Source organism: Zootoca vivipara, chromosome 16, assembly GCF_965207765.1.
Source record: "Zootoca vivipara chromosome 16, rZooViv2.hap1.1, whole genome shotgun sequence".
Classification (NCBI taxonomy): Eukaryota; Metazoa; Chordata; class Lepidosauria; order Squamata; family Lacertidae; genus Zootoca; species Zootoca vivipara.
The window spans coordinates 26,753,174-26,771,451 of NC_142599.1; the positions used below are offsets into that span (position 1 = coordinate 26,753,174).

General features: G+C 45.2%; 2 protein-coding genes across 4 annotated transcripts; both read left to right on the forward strand.

Annotated features, from left to right (window-relative positions):
- The first annotated feature begins 20 nt into the window (after positions 1 to 20).
- On the forward strand, positions 21 to 6,890 carry TSACC (TSSK6 activating cochaperone). Of its 2 annotated transcripts, none has more exons than XM_035099146.3 (5): positions 21 to 396; positions 2,972 to 3,040; positions 4,106 to 4,135; positions 4,904 to 5,062; positions 6,330 to 6,890. In XM_035099146.3, the coding sequence occupies exons 1-5, from the start codon at positions 21 to 23 to the stop codon at positions 6,554 to 6,556; spliced, it is 861 nt and encodes a 286-aa protein (XP_034955037.2). In that variant the 3' UTR covers positions 6,557 to 6,890. The 2 variants fall into 2 exon arrangements, with proteins under 2 accessions (XP_034955037.2, XP_088515589.1); XM_088659463.1 differs by lacking the exon at positions 21 to 396 and adding an exon at positions 2,711 to 2,863 and having other exon boundaries at positions 2,970 to 3,040.
- Positions 6,891 to 9,244: 2,354 nt separating this feature from the next.
- Positions 9,245 to 17,881, forward strand: SSR2 (signal sequence receptor subunit 2). 2 transcript variants are annotated; one of them, XM_060269526.2, is made up of 6 exons: positions 9,245 to 9,278; positions 10,915 to 11,103; positions 12,232 to 12,330; positions 13,046 to 13,154; positions 13,887 to 13,964; positions 17,362 to 17,881. In XM_060269526.2, the coding sequence occupies exons 2-6, from the start codon at positions 10,949 to 10,951 to the stop codon at positions 17,470 to 17,472; spliced, it is 552 nt and encodes a 183-aa protein (XP_060125509.1). In that variant the 5' UTR covers positions 9,245 to 9,278; positions 10,915 to 10,948; the 3' UTR covers positions 17,473 to 17,881. The 2 variants fall into 2 exon arrangements, with proteins under 2 accessions (XP_060125509.1, XP_034955040.1); XM_035099149.3 differs by having other exon boundaries at positions 10,949 to 11,103.
- The last annotated feature ends 397 nt before the right edge of the window (positions 17,882 to 18,278 follow it).

Here is an 18,278-nt window from a genome sequence, read left to right on the forward strand (position 1 = left end):
AGGCGCCTCAGCCGCCACCAATGAGGAAGCGGGCTCTGCCACCCTGGCCCCACCCACCACTCTTCCACCAAGATCGGTTGATAGGACAACGGACTACTCACGGTCTCCTCTCCCTCCCACCCCGCCCTTCGCGTAGCGCGTGCGGCGCAGCTCTACAAAACGGGGAAAGCAATGCGCTTGCGCGTCGTGGTCCCACCTTATTCACCCCGCCCCCGTTGGACGCGTCTGCGCATAACGGAAGCGGCAGGACGCCAACTACGCCTGCGCGCAGTTCTGAGGGAGGCGGAAGTGCGCACGCGCACGGGCTCCAGTCAGCGGTTAGATGGATGGAGTCTTCACACCGGCGGTCGCTGCAGCACTTGCCGCGCTCCGGCCCCGACCAGTCGCACCCAAGAGGCGAGTTTTTGGGAAACCACAAAAAGGAACTCCCGAGTCCTGACTGGCCTGAGCCTAGACATGATGAGATTTGTGGTCTCGTTTAAAGTTCTGGTCAGAGGAGCATCATGGGAGTTGAAGTTTCAATCCGGGCCCCATTCACTCCCAAGCTAACCCTCGCCCATCCTCACCGCTGAGCATCATGGGAGCTGTAGTATTTTCCCTGACGAAGATGCCCTTTGAGCTGCCAGAGTGCAGATAGTTAGATATTGAGCTTTCTCCAGGGTGAGATATCCTGGGAGACGTGTTATAGGGTTGGATTTTGCTGCATCCTCTGGATCATTTTATTTAAGGAAAAAGAAAATTAGGCCACTTTTCAGCTGAGAAAACATTGTTAAAGAGATCAATACAAATAAGATCTGCATTTAAAATATACGACACGAAAGGAAAATAAATCAGGTGGGATAAGGAAATAACCAATTCAGTTTCAGATTCTTAGTAACAAGTTTAGCATGCAGTTGCAGGCACACTATAAAAAGATTTAAGACAGAATGTTATGGTTAGGACACCTGGTGAGTTTGTGGCAGAGACAGGATGCAAGGCCAAAATAAATAAAATTAGAATTAATCCCTAATAACAGTGCATAAATTGTAAATTATGTAAATTATGTAAGTGACAGGTTAAAAGTTATTGGAATATTTTCACACACACCAACGTTATTAAAATTAAGCAATACATAGACACACACACACAACGTGCACACACAATAAAGATTGCAAAAGATATTTGAAACTGTCCATTATAGAGCAAAAAGAATGAACCACATTTATTTTATTGAACATATGGATGATACCTAATCTTACAAATCCTAGTGCAGCCACACAGTGGTTATAAGTGAAAACAATGAAAGTGAAAAGTCTAATAGCCACACTCCCTCCTCCTCCTCCTTCAATGTACCAAGTATCATGGCTTGTGCACATTACTGCATGATAATGTGCATTCAATGCTAAATGCAGGCACCTTCTGGGGGTGCTGTACATGTCATATCTTTTATTTTATTTTATTAAATGTATATACTGCACTTCATTTGAATATCATGTCATCCCCATGTCATCTCTGTCACACGCTCTTTGCCGATCTTAGGCACATAATGCAGGAACAGTTGCAATCTGTTTTGTGACGAGAATTGGCTGCTCAATCTTGGTGCCTGTATGTGTACACAGAGAGAGCCCTTTCTCAGATTCACCTCCAGCTGGGAGAGTAACAAGATGAGCAATTCACCCCAGAGAGCAGTTGATTGGAGAGAGGGAGAGAAGAGGCCTCATGTGGGTCTGACGGGGGTGGGGTGGGGGCAAGAAGGAATCTAATCTCCCCGGTTTAGAATGTGGGCTGTGCCTCTTGAATAGCCACTTTCTCATAATTAAAAAAGATCCTCCCCTTCCTGCATTGCTGGGGGCTGGACTAGATGGCCCTTTGGGTCCCTTCCAATTCTATGATTCTTGCATTTTTGCTTGTCTGAAAAAAAAAAAGATGAACCTGGATTAACAGCAACTTTATTTATTTATCGCATTTATATCCCACCTTTTTCTCTCCAAGGAGCTCAAAGTGGTATACATGGTTCTCCCACTCCTCATTTAATACCCACAACAACCCTGTGAAGTAGGTTGGGCCGAGAGACAGTGAGTGACTGGCTCAAGATCACCCCAGGGATGATGTTCTCCCATGGTCACCCATGCAATTTTTTGTGCAGTGCCAATGCACACCTACCACCCTGCTTTGCATTTAGCCAAGGTGCTGTCTTGGACTTCTCCGTCTTTTTATACCTGGGAGAAGAGGAAGAGTGGCTGGTCAGCAGTTGGTAGAGTTTGCAACTCCTCACAAACACATTCCCAGTCTTGCCCAGAATGTAAAAACAGAGCACAATGAGGGACAGTCACTGATTCTTGTTATTATTGCTATTATTATCTTTATTTATAAAGTACAGTAGTTAAACTCTAATAGAATTACAACAATACAATAAACCAACCAATTAAAACACAGATCATAAAAACAGCACCGCCCTATCATAAGCCATTTCCTTTAAAAAAATTAGTCCGTTTCCCAAGGCCTTTGGAATACAGTAAAAGACTTCACATGCAGACAGATGGACTGCAAGGAGAGAGGGAGTCTGGCTTCTTTAGGGATGGAGTTCCAAAGCCTGGGAGCAGCCACCAAGAAAGCCCCTCTGATTGAGGAGGAGGAGGTGTCCCCTTTGGCCAGGGATAGCAGGATGCAGCGGGACGTGTTGCGACAAGCTCAAAAGGCCTACCTAGGGTTTGTCTTCTGAGGTTTCAAATGGCCGCCAGCCCAGGAAAGCAAGTACACCCTGTTGAGTATGCTCTAATCTATCATTTTTTTCCAACCGCAGCAGTATGAAACCAGAAAGACACCGGAAGACCATCTTGGCCTTAAATAAGAAACATAAGGCTCTCCCTCCGGTCCATATGAAAGGGGAGTTGCTTTCCAGTCTTGGACCTCTTTTTTTAAAACCCTCCCCAACCTGGAAGCTCTTGCTTGTGATACAAATAACTATTTTCTTCCTCTCCTCCTGTTCCAGGTAAGAGTTCCAGTCCCGTTCGGATGGAGCCAGACATCAACCCCCAGGATGAGAAGCAGCATCGGAAAAGTAGGTTAGACCCACATCAGACTCATTTTCTTTTCCCCTCTCCAGCTAACATTTTAAACCAGTGATAGGGAACTTTTTTTCCAGCCTGGGGGCCACATTCCCTCATGGATAAACTTGTGGGAGTCACATATCCCCGGTGGGCAAGGCCAGAGGCCAAAAAGCAGGCAGGGCATCTACTGTGACTCTTACCTTTCGTACCACACAAAAGTTAGAGGTCTGTAAAAACACCTCTCTCTTTCACCCAAGTGAGCAAGATATATTATCACAGTCAGAGGCACCGACTTGCCTACGCTGTTAAGGGATCCAATATTCCCCAATGTGGAGCATCAAGCAATGTGCTGCAATACCTCCAAGTGCTGTCCCCCAGCTGCACCCCTCAGTCTTTGTGCTCTACACACAAGTACATGTACACACACACACACACACACACACACTGGGGTAAAGAGACTTGGCAACCCTGTATTAGCACTTGCTGTTTGGGTAGCTGCAGTACCACTAGGGCTGCCATGCTTGGGGGGAAATGGCAACCCTAAGTACCACTTCCTGGCCATCAGCAGTGGAGGTGATGCTACAGCCCAGCAAAGAGCAGCCCAAAGTCCTCTCCTGTGGCAAGCTGCAACATTGGTGCCAGAAGTGAGCTGCATGGCCCCTCTGCTACAGTCTCAGTTTGAGACCCTTTTGTACCTTATGGATGTCACTTATACCATGTACCTCTGAAGTTGTGCTGGCAGCCATGGCACCAGTCCTAAATTCCCTGCATCCTTATGTGCCTTATGGTGAGAAAAACGTGGTGGCTTCACCTGAGGCAATGTTGGCCACAACAAGCCATAGAGAAAGCTAATGAGGTGGAGGTAGAATAAGTTCTGCCAGATTTATTAAAAGTCCCAGAGCTGAGTTTGGAGGGTCAGATAAAAGTACTTGGCAACTTTTCCCCCTAGACAAAAGAGACAGCAAAAGAATGGACTCTATATTTACAGAGGAATAAAATGAATATCTACTAAATAAAAAGAGCAACCTATTCACACCAATAAAGATCTATAATAGCTATAATTTTATATTTTTCAGGTACACCAAGAAGATCTTCACAAGTCCCACGTAAGTGTTTTTATTTAGTTATCTTTGCCCCTGGGGGGGGGAATGACCCAGCCAAACTCTGTCACTTTCATCTGTGTTTCCAGTGATTTCGGCTTTTTCAGTCAACCGCTTTGCTACATCTTTTAACAGCAGTTTGAGATGCAAGAATTAACAGTGAAGCTTTTCCTGGTACAGAGATAAAAACAATTGCTCTCTTGTTGCAATCTGCTGCTTTTATTGGTAATGGTACAGCAGCAGGAGCAGTTTAAAAGTTATTATTAATTTATTATATTTGTATACTGCCCTTCATGTGAAGATCTCAGGGCGTTTCACAGCATAAATATACAGAATAAAACCACAAAGTACATATTAAAAACAAAACAAAAAACCAAATAACAACCCCCACCCTCCCTCAAACTCATTTAAAAGTACATAGACAATCAGCCAAAGGCCTGGCTGAAGGCTGATGCTGAAATCAGCTGCCATCCATTCAGTTTTATCTGTGATATCAGCATCTTAACATACTTTCCCTGTTTTCCCTCACACAGGAGGGAATGTCTTTTCCAAGATAATGTCCGCCGCTACTCAAAATAAATTGCGCTTCTTGCACAAAACAATTTTTATATCCGAATGCAAATGCATGCAAATTTAACTGCTTAATCTAATTTCAGTGACTAACCCAGCTCATACAATTAATAAACTAAGATGACTTTTAACAATGTGAGAGTTGATCCCAGGATTCTAGAGAACTTGGCCATGCAACCTGATCCACTCTTTCTCTCTTAACAGGAGAAGACTTTGATGGTCCTCCACCTCCTCCTTTTAAGCCTCTGTGTCCGGCCAAACCCTCCCCCAGTTTTCTGGAACTCCCGTCAACTCAGTGGAAGCCCAGCTCAGGCCTGCCATATACCCAGACAGCTCGGATCGGGAAGGGAAAGAGACATTTCTGTAAGTTAGGGGAACCCTCTCATGCTTTACATGCATGTGGACCATCATATTAGAGTAGCCCCATGGCCAAAAAAGTGGACACCACTTTGTACACCTTTATATGTAGAGATGCATATAATATTTGTATGCCTACTCAGTCTGCTTTGAGTTATTCCCTGACCCCTCCCCTCCCCTCTAGGGTTCTTACCTTGCCCCCTGTCCCCTGCTTTTTAAGTTTTTCTTAAAATGGAATCAAAAGTGCAAACAAACAAAAACATAAGTAAGTTTACACAATATAGGAGCAATACACAGGTTGTGTTTTCCAAATACAGTCGTACCTTGGAAGCCGGACGCCTTGGCACCCGAACAAATCGGCTCCCGAACGATAGAAACCCGGAAGTGAGTGTTCCGGTTTTCAAACAGTTTTTGGAAGCTGAACGTCCAGCACAGTTTCCGATTGGCTTGCAGGACGCTCCTGCAGCCAATCAGAAGCCGTGCTTTGGTTTTTGAACGGTTCCGGGAGTCGAATGGACTCCTGGAATGCATTCTGTTCGAAAAACAAGGTACCAGCGTAAAGAGCAGATAATGCAGATAAATAGAAGCAGCAAAACACATAATGAAAGCCATTTTTTAAATTTGAGAAGAAAGTTTTGTATATCTGAATTTAATAATCCCACCAAACGGTATAGCAATGTTATGGGTTTTCCTTACTTTTAGAAATGTGTAATTTGTGAGTTATCTTCCCTGCAGTAACCACATAGTCCACATAGTCTTGTACCATAGTGAAAGGTTTAAGTTCCGTAGCATCTTCCTTTTCTGGGCTAAAGAAGCTCTTGCTACAGCCAGCACCCACATACGAAGCTCCTTAGATTGGAAAGTGACCAAAGTTCTTTGGGGCGCACCAAGGGGGTTCTGTTCGCTTTTAGTCAAGACTCAAGCGCAATGCCAGCATGGGATCTGGGACCAACATCTGGCTAGTGATCCCAGAGGCTCAACCACCTAGACCAAGAATTGGCTTCCTCTTTCTCACCACAAATGGGAAAGCACATTTAAAGCACATTCCCCTGGGAACTGATGTTTACCTCTCAGACCTATAATTCCCAGCACCATAAACAAACTACAGTTCCCGCAGTTATTTCATTTGTCGGGAGACTGTGCTTTAAATGCAATGTGCATAGGCAGACACAGTGGGGAGAAGCAGCTCTGTGTACGCCTCTCTTTGCAGAAAACGTGGATGATTCAGCCAAACTCTGCCTGTTCCCTTCCCTCCTCCTCTCTCTCTCCCCAGCCCCTGAACATCAGCCCCAGGAGTGTTTCGGCCTGCTGGAGTGCATGCACAACAACATCCAGACACAGACGCAGATCGCACAGGCACAGCTCTCCCTCCTCGAAGACATGCGAGAGTCCATGAACATCCTCCTTGCCAGGCAGGAGAAGCAAAACCAGGAGCGCCTGGGGCAGCCAGATCAGCGCACCACAAAGGGCTCAGCCTCCTCTCCCAACCCCGCCAGCTAGCAGCCTTGGCACATGCCATCCTGTCCAACTCAAAGCTCTCAGTCTCCCTGGAGCCACGGTAGCAAACCTCACGTCCTCCAGATATTTTGGGTGACAATTGCAATCACATTGGCTGGGGTGGATGGGCATTGTGGTCCCACACATCTGGAGGGCTGCCAGGTGGGTAAAAGCTACCCTAGAGCAACTGTATACCTATTCCTACCACACTGCGACAATATACGATTTCCGTAGATTAGCAATGCTTGTAAAATTTGATTTCTCTTTCTGCGCTGGCTGGCAGTATTATGTGGTGTGGGAAGAGACAGTGATTCAAAATAAACATGGTTGTTATAAACATGGTTCTGCAGTGTGATCTTTTCAGGAAAGGTTCATGATGAGTAAGACAAGCCAGGTCAGCCTGCTTGCCTAATGCAATTTAAACAAACAAAAACAGTTTGCGCTAAATAAAAAGTGGCAGCTAGGAATGAGGGTGTTCTTTGGGTTAAAGTGGGGTTGGGGAACTGGCTATCTCCCCCACCTCCTGCAGGCTAAATTTGACAGGTAGGTGGGGCAAGTCACCTGTCGATCACCTGATGTCACTTTAACACCAGGCAACCCCTTTTTTGCCCATTTGCAAAGTGCTGTGGGTGAAGTTTTCCACAGGGCTTTGCCAGTGCTGCCAATCAGATGCATGAAGTGAAATCTTGAATTGGTTGGCATACGTCACACTGGGTGGGTGTGGAAAAATGAGTTCAGTGAGCAATGAAATGCAAAAAGGCAGAGGAACTGGTGATTTATCTGAACACAAAATAGTTACAGTGACCAAATGGGATAGTTAACTGTCCAAATGAACAGTTCTCCAAACGAAGAGAGGTAAAAAGTGGAGTCCCCCAAGGATTGGTATTGAATTCTGTGTTTTTTAACTTGTTCATAAACAATCTAGAGTTAGGACTTAGCGGTGAAGTGGCAAAATTTGCTGATGATACTAGATTTTTTCAGGGTTGTTAAAACGATTGCCAAGAGCTCCAAAAGGGTCTTCTCTAAACTGAGTGAATGGGCAGTAAAATGGCAAATCCAATTCAGTGTAAACAAGTGTCTAGTGATTGCTGTGGGGGGCAAAAAATAATAATTTCTCATGGGGGCTGAACTGGTGATGGCAGAAAAGGAGTAACACTTTAGAGCCTTAACGGATAGCTCAATGAAAATGTCGACCCAGCATGTGGAAGGCATGAAAAAGGGAAATTCCATGCTAGGGGTCATTAGAGGAATTGAAAATAGAATTGCCACTATCAAAATGTTGTTATACATATCTAAGACCACATTTGGAATACTGTTCTGGTCACCTCCTCTCCAAATGGATATTGTAGACTTGGAAAAGGTTCAGAATAGGGTCACGAGAAGGATGGAGCGACTCCCCTGTGAGGAAAGATTGCAGCATTTGGGAATGGCTAGTTTAGAGAAAAGTCAAGAAAGAGGTGACATGATGATAGAAGCTTATAAAACTATGCAAGGGACTCGATGGGCCACTGGTCTGATCTAGCAGGGCTCTCCTAATGATCTTTCATGTTTCTTGCATATTCTAACACCCAAATAACCTGAGAGCAGGTGGTAAAATGCTGGATCAGGTGCCAGTTGCTGGCAGCCACAAGAGAGGAGGTTTGCTATTGTGCTCAGGACCTTCCTGTGGGCATCCCTCTGGTTCATCTGGGAGAAAAGGATGCTGAGCCAAAAGGGCCACGGGCATCCTCCAGCTTGTCTCAACACAGGTTCCTAAGCCGGAATTAAGATTGCCGGAAGAAATATCAACAACCTCAGATATGCAGATGACACAACCTTGATGGCAGAAAGCGAGGAGGAATTAAAGAACCTTTTAATGAGGGTGAAAGAGGAGAGCGCAAAATATGGTCTGAAGCTCAACATCAAAAAAACCAAGATCATGGCCACTGGTCCCATCACCTCCTGGCAAATAGAAGGGGAAGAAATGGAGGCAGTGAGAGGTTTTACTTTCTTGGGCTCCTTGATCACTGCAGATGGTGACAGCAGTCACGAAATTAAAAGACGCCTGCTTCTTGGGAGAAAAGCAATGACAAACCTAGACAGCATCTTAAAAAGCAGAGACATCACCTTGCCGACAAAGGTCCGTATAGTTAAAGCTATGGTTTTCCCAGTAGTGATGTATGGAAGTGAGAGCTGGACCATAAAGAAGGCTGATCGCCGAAGAATTGATGCTTTTGAATTATGGTGCTGGAGGAGACTCTTGAGAGTCCCATGGACTGCTAGAAGATCAAACCTATCCATTCTTAAGGAAATCAGCCCTGAGTGCTCCCTGGAAGGACAGATCGTGAAGCTGAGGCTCCAATACTTTGGCCACCTCATGAGAAGAGAAGAATCCTTGGAAAAGACCCTGATGTTGGGAAAGATGGAGGGCACTAGGAGAAGGGGACGACAGAGGATGAGATGGTTGGACAGTGTTCTTGAAGCTACGAACATGAGTTTGACCAAACTGCGGGAGGCAGTGCAAGACAGGAGTGCCTGGCGTGCTATGGTCCATGGGGTCACGAAGAGTCGGACACGACTAAACGACTAAACAACAACAAGCAGGGCCTGAGGACCACATTTCCCAGAGAGCTCAGCGGCAACGCGAGAAAGGTACGTAATGGGCGCTCGCTCGCGAGAGGCGGGGTTCCGGTCGCGGCGAGTGCTGACTCTCTCTTCCGTTCTGCTGGCAGCTGCAGGAGCCGAGGTGGGCGAGCGCAGGAGGGGAGGGGAGGTGGTCTTGGCAGGCAAAACCGGGTTTGGGGGTCTGATTGCAGGACAGCCTTGGATGAGAAAATGAGATTGGGGGGGGGGGTTCTAGTCGGGAAAATGCAAGTTGATTGGAGAAGGGGGGGTCTCTTCTGCCAGGGAAAAGGAGGGCGATTGGAACTGGGTGCTAGGTGCAAGGAGGCATGGCAGAGAAAGTTTTGTTCATTCATTCATTCACAGCAGTTGTGCCCCATCTTCTTGCCTCCAAGGAGCTCGAGGTGGCGCACGTGGGTGTCACCCCCCCCCGGGTTTTATCCCCACAACAACCCTTTGAGGTTGGTTAGACTGAGAGGACAGTGAGATCCCCCCCCAGCAGTTTCATGGCCAAGTGGAGGTTTTGAACCCTGGTCTCCTAAATCCTAGTCCATATTTAATCACCACCACAACCGTGTGTTAGGTTGGTTAGGCTGAGAGGCAGGGACTGAGCTCAGGGCTTAGTGAGCTTCCTGGCTGAGTAGGGATTCGAACCCTGGTCTCTCTCTGGTCGAACTCTTTGCTACACAATATTGTCTCTTGTCATGGACTGAGATTCTGGAGAGGTGCTGGCAGTCAGAATGACCACTTGGCAAGATGAACTACTGCTATTACTGCGATTACTACTACTGTCTATTGGGTTTTTATCCCACTTTTTGCTCTGTAGTGTTCAAGGTGGCGCACACCATTATCTCTCTCCTAATTTAATCCCCACAACAACCCTGTGAGGTAGGCTAGGCTGAGAGGGATGTTGACTGGCCCAAGGTCACCTACTGAACTTCATGATGGCCAAGTGGGGATTTCAACCCTGGTCTCTACTAGACTGGTGCTCTACCCACTACATCACACTGGCTCTTGACAGGATCCTATTATGGGGCAATTTCTGAGCAATTGGGGAGGACCCCTGCTAAAAGAAAAAGAGGACGAGATCACAGTAGAGAGAAAAATCAGAGTATTTGCCATTCAGTTGAGGGAATCAGAACTATAGGATAAACCTATAGTGGTGCTGGATCACAGGAAGCAGCACTGTATGGACTGTGTTAATAAATAAAATTCACTTGGCCCAGCATTCCCTTCTCTAGCTCAGCAGTTCCCAAACTTTTTCCTCCATGGGCCAGATGAAAATTGCTGAAGGTCTTGGCGAACTATGTAAATCATTTTTCTGCCTGTTGTAGCAATTGTAATCCACTGTTCTAAGATTTTGTATGGTTCTTAATTGTATTTTTACTGATTTATTTTAATTCACCTGTTTCACTTTGGAGGCATGGCCATATTTATTTAATGTTTGAGCATGGATGCTCAAAGACCACTTATCATGGATTAGGGTTATACACTCTTTAGCCATCCCAGAACCATACTCGTTTAGAGGCAAAGTAGGGGTTCTAATCTCTGTTTAGTTAGATGGCAGTGTTTTAATTGGTGAATCCGTTAGGCTAACCGATTAAAACAAAATTTCAATTTTATTAATTTGGCAGCAGGTTTTTAAAAATAAACACCCATTTACTCGCTGTGCTGATACTGTTTCCCTCCCTCACACTTTAAACAGATTCACCATTCTGTACTTCACTTTTTCTCTGCCAAATGATATTCTTCTCCTTCAGGTGCAACTACAAATCCATCTCTTCTCCATTCCAGATGAAGCTGTTGATTCTTGCCGTGCTGGTTGCCACCTCCTCGGTGTACGGCGAGGAAGGGGCCAGGCTCTTGGCCTCCAAGTCCCTGTTGAACAGATATGCTGTCGAGGGCCGGGATCTCACTTTGCAGTACAACATCTACAACGTTGGCTCCAGGTAAATCCCTCTTAGGAAAGGCTGATGGTTGGTATCTCAATGCTCTTTCCATGGAGATGCCTTTGAAAAGTTTTTAGAAGCTGCAGCTGGTGCAGAATGCTGTGATCAGACAGGTTGCAGGAAGCATGTTATTCTCCTGTCACTGACTACTAGTCTGTTTCCAGGGAAAATTCAAAGTGTTGGTTATAACCTATAAAGCCCTGTAGGGCTTCGGCCCAGGCCACCTGAAAGAGTATATCTCCCTATAAGAACCTTGGGAGTGCACCTTCAACATCAGATGCATGGCTGGTGGACCCAAGAGAGAGGCTTCTGTATAGCTGCTCCCAGATGTAATTCCATCTCAAGAAAGGTTAGACTGGTTGCCTTTTTGTTATCCTTTGGCCCGCAGGATACAAACTTCCTTTTCAGTCGGACCTTTGGAAACTAAGGCGCAGACAATGCTGACCACTGGGCTGCTGTCGGGGCAAACTGTACTTTTAATTGCTGGTTCTAAATGTGTTTTGTTGTATTTTTAATGATTGTTTTTAGTTTGTCTTTATTACATTGTATGTTGTAACGTTTTTTAAAATGTTGGAAGCTGTCTTGAATTCCAATTTGGGAGAAAAATTGAATACAAATGCGTTAAATCATCATCATCAATATTTCTTTACCGTCATATAACTTTTTTTTAAAAAAAGATACTTTCTATTTTTTTAAAATAGTGGTAATCATTAAGGTTACTTGGCTAATCAAAAATTAAGCCGCTGCCAGCTGTGTATTGATGGCACCCTAGCCCTTATCTCCAGGTGCCTCTTGCCATTGGCCCATGATTAGGTGTTAAAGAATAGCGTTTGGGAATAAGATGGATTGCTGTGGCACCTACACACCAGACTTCAGGGACCTACCCTCTGGGAAGGACAGGATGCCATGGTCAATGGCTGCTAAGAAATCCTGGAGAATCCATAAGATTTCACTTACCATTTCCATCTCACAACACAAATCATCTGCCAGGATGATCAAGGTAGTTTCAGTTCCAAACTGAAGTTGGAAGCCAGATTGGAAGGGATCTAGGTTAGGGTCTCACCACCCCACACACCCTGCCTTGTTCCTAATACTGTTATCCCAATCCTTTTATCTGCTGGCGTAAAGTGCTGCCTTAGAGGTGGAGTTGTCGGACGACTCGTTTCCTCCTGAAGACTTCGGCATTGTTTCTGGGATGCTCAATGTCAAGTGGGACAGGATCGCACCGTATCCTTTTCCTTGCACAGAGTGTGGCGGGTGTGTGTAGGGGTGACAGTGGCTCTTTTTAGACTCCTTACAAGTTATGAGAACAATAGAGCAGCCTGCTGGATCAGACCAATGACCCATCTTCTTAATCAAACTCAATAGTCTTAGTTGGATTTGGAATAAATGTGCAGTTAAATGTTACTGTGTTGAGTTTTCTTGTGTTAATTACCTTCCTTACTGGGTCGTGCAAACCGCTGTTCTGAATGCAGGTAACTCACAACTTAAATCGCCTTTAACTTGTGTGCATTCAGCTTTATGCATTTGACAAAAATAAAAAGGGGGCAGGCATCGGGGGGGGGGCGGGGACTTTGTCATTTCCACCCACCATTGAACTCAAGGTGTTTGGACTAGATGGAACTTTGACTTTCTTGTGTTATCACTGGAACACAACCCCTGCATAAATTGAGTCGCCTGTAATGCGTTTTCTAGGGTAGAGTAGGGGCACTGGGGATAAGCTTATGGAACTATCAGGGCAGGGCCCCCCAAAATGTTTGAGTTTAGATCTTAAGCCTCAACAAGCCCTCGGGATTGTCCCTTTTTTATCTTGAAGCACTGAGCAAGTATTCAGTGTTACACGGATGAGCAGTAAGACCCAAACCACCCCCTTGTCTCTTCCCACGAAACCCCCCCCCTGCTCCCGTGACACAGTCTGCTTCCTTAGCCACGGTCCGCTCAGTGCTAGCAACGTGTCCCACACGGTGGTCCTGAGGCCCCTGAAAGCCGGCTACTTCAACTTCACCTCGGCCACCATCACCTACCTGGCGCAGGAGGGGGCCCAGGTAGTGGTAAGTAGCAAGCGCCTTGGGTGGAGTCTGGTGTCTGCAGGGGCCCACAGGCTTCGGCTTGGCTCATGAGCAGAGGCATTCTTTGTAGTTGCCACTGTCCCCTCCCTTCCTTGAGTCCTATGACTTGTGCAGGGAAATTTGGGAAATGCGTGTGGGATGGGAATTGTAGTCCAAAAGCAGCTATAGGCCCAAATCTGGGAAACCCCGGGGTTAAGAGTTTTCTGGTGGTTGTTTAACAAGGAGACCTCGCATGACCACAAGCACCAAGACCCTTCAGGGGAAAAGGCGGCGTATAAATAAATACATAATAAGAATAATAATAACAAACACAAACCCCCTCGAAACAAAATAAAAAAATTCCTTCAGTAGCACCTTAAAGACCAACTAAGTTTTTATTTTGGTATGAGCTTTCGTGTGCATGCACACTTCTTCAGATACACTGAGACAGAAGCCACCAGACCCTTGTATATTCAGAGGGTGGGGGGTGGGGGTGATGGGAATGGGTGATGGGCTGATAGGAGTGGTAAACCTGTTGATGGCTGTTAACAACTGTCATCTGTCTCAGTGTATCTGAAGAAGTGTGCATGCACACGAAAGCTCATACCAAAATAAAAGCCTTAGTTGGTCTTTAAGGTGCTACTGAAGGAATTTTTTTTTATTTTGTTTCGACTCAGACCAACACGGCTACCTACCTGCAACTAAAAAACCCCCTCGATTTTTCTTTCTTTCCAGGTGGGCTTCACCAGCGCTCCAGGGCAAGGGGGGATCCTTGCCCAGCGAGAATTTGACCGGAGGTTTTCGCCACACTTTGTAAGTAAAGAAAGCAGTGCTGTCAGCCTGCTCTGTTACAACATTGGGGGCATTAAAAACAGAAGAGCCTGGTGGATCAGGCCAATGGCCCATTTAGTCCAGCATCCTGATCTCGCAGTGGCCAACCAGGTGCCCAAGTAGGAAACTTGCAAGCAGAACTGGAGCACCAGGGCATTTCCTCCTCCTGTGGCTTCCAGCAGCTTGCATTCAGAAGCATTGCCGCCTCTGACTGTGGTGGCAGAGCAGAGCCATTAAGAACCTCCGCCATGAATTTGCCCAATCCTCTTTTCTTCTTCTTCTTTTTTTTAACAGACTTTATTTCAATTCCTTAAAATATTACATCCAAATACAAACGAAAAAAAGAGAAAAGGAATTAAATACATAAAACATAATCCAGACAAACAGAAATAGAAAATAGAAACAAAGACATGAATAAAAAAAAGCGAATAATACAATCCAAATAATATATAATACAAATAATAATGCAATAAAGGGGGGAAAAGGGGGGGGGAATAGGGAAAAAAAGAAAATAATAACTTTGATACAATATTTAAAAAAAGAAAGAAAAGAAAATTATTTTAAAAACTTCCTATTGTTTGCGTACCGCTTTCCTTTACTTAATTTCTTTTATCTTACTTTATCTAAGTTGCTATTTATACATATTCTCTATATTTCCCTACATATCCTTCAGTCTATAAACAAATCACCAAATCGATATTTATCCCTTCTTTCTTCAAACAGTCCTCAACATATTTCCATTCCTTTTTACAGCTCTGTTTGGGGATATTTCTAATCGCTGCTGTCATTTTGGAGAGATTCATAAATTCTACTAATTTTTCCTGCCATTCTAAAATGGTCGGGACCCTTTCCCCCTTCCAATTCTGCACTATGAGGAGTCTGGCTGCTGCACAAGCATAGAGGAGTATGTGGGGGGGGGGGGAATTTGCCCAATCCTCTTTTTAAAGCCACCCAGGCCGATGGCCATTATCACTGCCTCCTGCGAGAGCAAGCTTCATAGTTTAGCTATGTGCTGTGTGAAGAAGTCGTTTCTCTCCACGAGTTCTAGAGTTATGAGAGAGGGAGAAAAACTTGCATCTATCCACTTTCTTCCTGCCATGCTTACTTTTATAAACTTTTATATCATGTTGTTTGCTTGCCTTTGCTCTAAACTGAAAATTCCAAAACTCTTCAACCCTTATTTGTAGGGGAGATGCTCCTTCTCCTTTATCATTCTGAACTTTTTCCAGCTCTGCAATATCCTTTTTGAGGTGTGACGACCAGAACTGTACACATCCTGTTTACAGGCTTCCAATTGGGGCATCTGGTTGGCTGCTCTGAGACTAGGATGCTGGGCTCTAAGATAGGTCGTTGCTTTGATCCAGCGGAGCTGCCCTTAGATTGTTAGAATAAAACAATGGACAGGGTGGTGACACAGTGACTGCCACAATCGACACAAGATAATAATCACCAAGGCAACACTCTGTAAACAAACAATAAAAGGTAAAGGTAAAGGGACCCCTGAATATTAGGTCCAGTCGTGACCAACTCTGGGGTTGCGCGCTCATCTCGCATTATTGGCCGAGGGAGCCGGCGTATAGCTTCCAGGTCATGTGGCCATCATGACAAAGCCACTTCTGGCAAACCAGAGCAGCACATGGAAGCCGTTTACCTTCCCGCTGTAGCGGTTCCTATAAACATACATAAACAATAAACATACAAACAATAAACATCCATAAAAAGGGCAAAAGTAGTTTCTTCCCCAAACAGGTTTTATCTGAAACAATTGGAAACATAGTAAATTAAAAGTTCACTTGTAATATATCAGTGGTTCGGTGCTCATTTCATCTCCTTCCAAAATAGATTTTATCTTGAACAATTGCAAACACAGTAATAAAGAGTCCACTTGTGATATAGCAGTGGTTCAGTGCTCAGTCGTCGTTCCAGTAATCCGATGGTTTCCACGCTAAAGAGCTTTGTCATTGAGCTTTGTAGTACATAATATACAAGGCAGTGTGTAAACGAGTTAAAGCAGGGGTATATCTGTCCCCATCGGCATGTTTCCATCCGGAGGAGCATAGAAAGAGGATGATGTCCTTCAGTCTGTTAAACCTCCTTCAAGGAGGTTCCAAGAGGCAGATTTCTGAAACCCTTGTTGACGTATGTCAGCAGAAATAACCTGGTAGAAATGAAGTTTATATTTTGGTATGAGCTTTCGTGTGCATGCACACTTCTTCAGATACATTCTTCAGATGCATGCACACGAAAGCTCATACCAAAATATAAACTTAGTTGGTCTTTAAGGTGCTACTGAAGGAATTTTTTTATTTTGCTTCGACTCAGACCAACACGGCTACCTACCTGTAACTGGTAGAAATGGTTCAGTTTCTTTTTCATCACACTAATGGGCTGGGAAACATAAAGTGGCCCTTTTTTGCATGGCTGCAAAAAAAAACACACTAGAAAGAGATTTAGATAGTAATACCACAAAGCGTTCTAGAGACTTGGGGGTTTAATCTGAAACCAAGTTAGCTGGTGGGACTTCTGATTTTCCTTTCCTTTATATTATTTATGTTTCTTATATTATTACTAGTTTTGGAACACCATAATATAATTGTCAGGACCCAGGTGGCGCTGTGGTTAAACCACTGAGCCTAGGGCTTGCTGATCAGAAGGTCGGCGGTTCGAATCCCTGTGACGGGGTGAGCTCCCGTTGCTTGGTCCCAGCTCCTGCCAACCTAGCAGTTCGAAAGCACTTCAAAATGCAAGTAGATAAATAGGAACCGCTATAGCGGGAAGGTAAACGGCGTTTCCATGTGCTGCTCTGGTTTGCCAGAAGCGGCTTTGTCATGCTGGCCACATGACCTGGCTCCCTCGGCCAATAATCGAGATGAGCGCGCAACCCCAGAGTCGGTCACGACTGGACCTAATGGTCAGGAGTACCTTTACCTTTACCTAATATAATTGTCACAGTCACAGCTTTTGACTAGCACAGTGGTTCCCAAACTTTTTCAAGCCACCATCCCCTTGATTCCATAAACTAATTCCCAGTGCCCCCTATTCTACTCTATAAAAAGCATTATTCAGAATAGTGGTGTGCACAACCCACTAAGGAAGATGTGTTACTAACAGCTAGTTGCACATCTGTTCAAAATCTAGTTTAAACTATTTAGTTTAATGATCTCAACAGAGTTGATTAACTTCATCATGTGATGCCAGCTTTTCAAAGTCTGATAGCCATTTACACCTCCAGCTGCCTCCCTTACCACTGTAATCCCACTGCTTCCCAGGGGGTGTTGCCTCCCCCCACCCTTTGGAAACCACTGGACTAGCACAATGAACTTGCTGAAGTGAAACAAGTAGTAATTATTTCCCCTTCACCTCCTTTTCTTTTATAAAGCTGGATTGGGCAGCCTTTGGGGTCATGACGCTCCCCTCCATCGGCATCCCTCTGCTCCTCTGGTACTCGAGCAAAAGAAAGTACGACACCCCCAAGAGCAAGAAGAACTGATCTGCGCCAGGTGGATTGTGTTCCCCTCTGCGGTTCTAGGGGTACTCGGGAGCGACAGCAGAGCTGCCAGCGTTTCCAAACAAATTGGGGTGTTGCTCTTCAAGAAACAGCTGCCGTATAAAGAAAAACCAATCCCATCAGTGAATTAAAACAGGCCCCATATTTCCTGCCAGCCCTCCTAGCCATTCTGTTGAGGGATCCGTCCAGCCTCAGTGACGGAGGTTCCACCCCTCTTCCTTCTCCACGTCAAATCTGCTCTTCTTGGCCACAGGAGGGCACTGGAAGGAAGGGGAAATATCAGAGCCCTAAGTGTGAACAATTGGATAATCTGTCAGAGAAATCTGTTGTGCCTCAGAATGGTGTGTGTGCGTGTGTTTTTTATCATGAAAAATAAAACACAAACTTTGAATCTGCTGTGATTTCTTTTCTCTTCCCTTAGCACAAAAACAGGCCTTCTCCTACCTCTGGTGCCAGTGGGAAGGGAGGAGTTATCGTTCAAAACATCAGTAGGGCACCAGATTGGTGGAAAGACATTGGCACCAGCATGTTTTGAAATGGCATTGTTTGCGTCAGGTTCTGTAAAATATGTGCAGGCCTAGTCCAAAAGGATATTACTGTATTTTTCCATGTGTAAGATGACCCCTATTTTTTTGAACTCCAAACTGAGAAATGAAGAAGGACCGGATGCACTTTTACTCGCAGTGCTCCGTTGGTGCCATTGCGCCGTTTGCGGCGCATGGCACCTGTGTGTGCACACACACAAGAAAGAGTGGCACATGCAGCTGGGGAGGGGGGAAGGAGAAGGA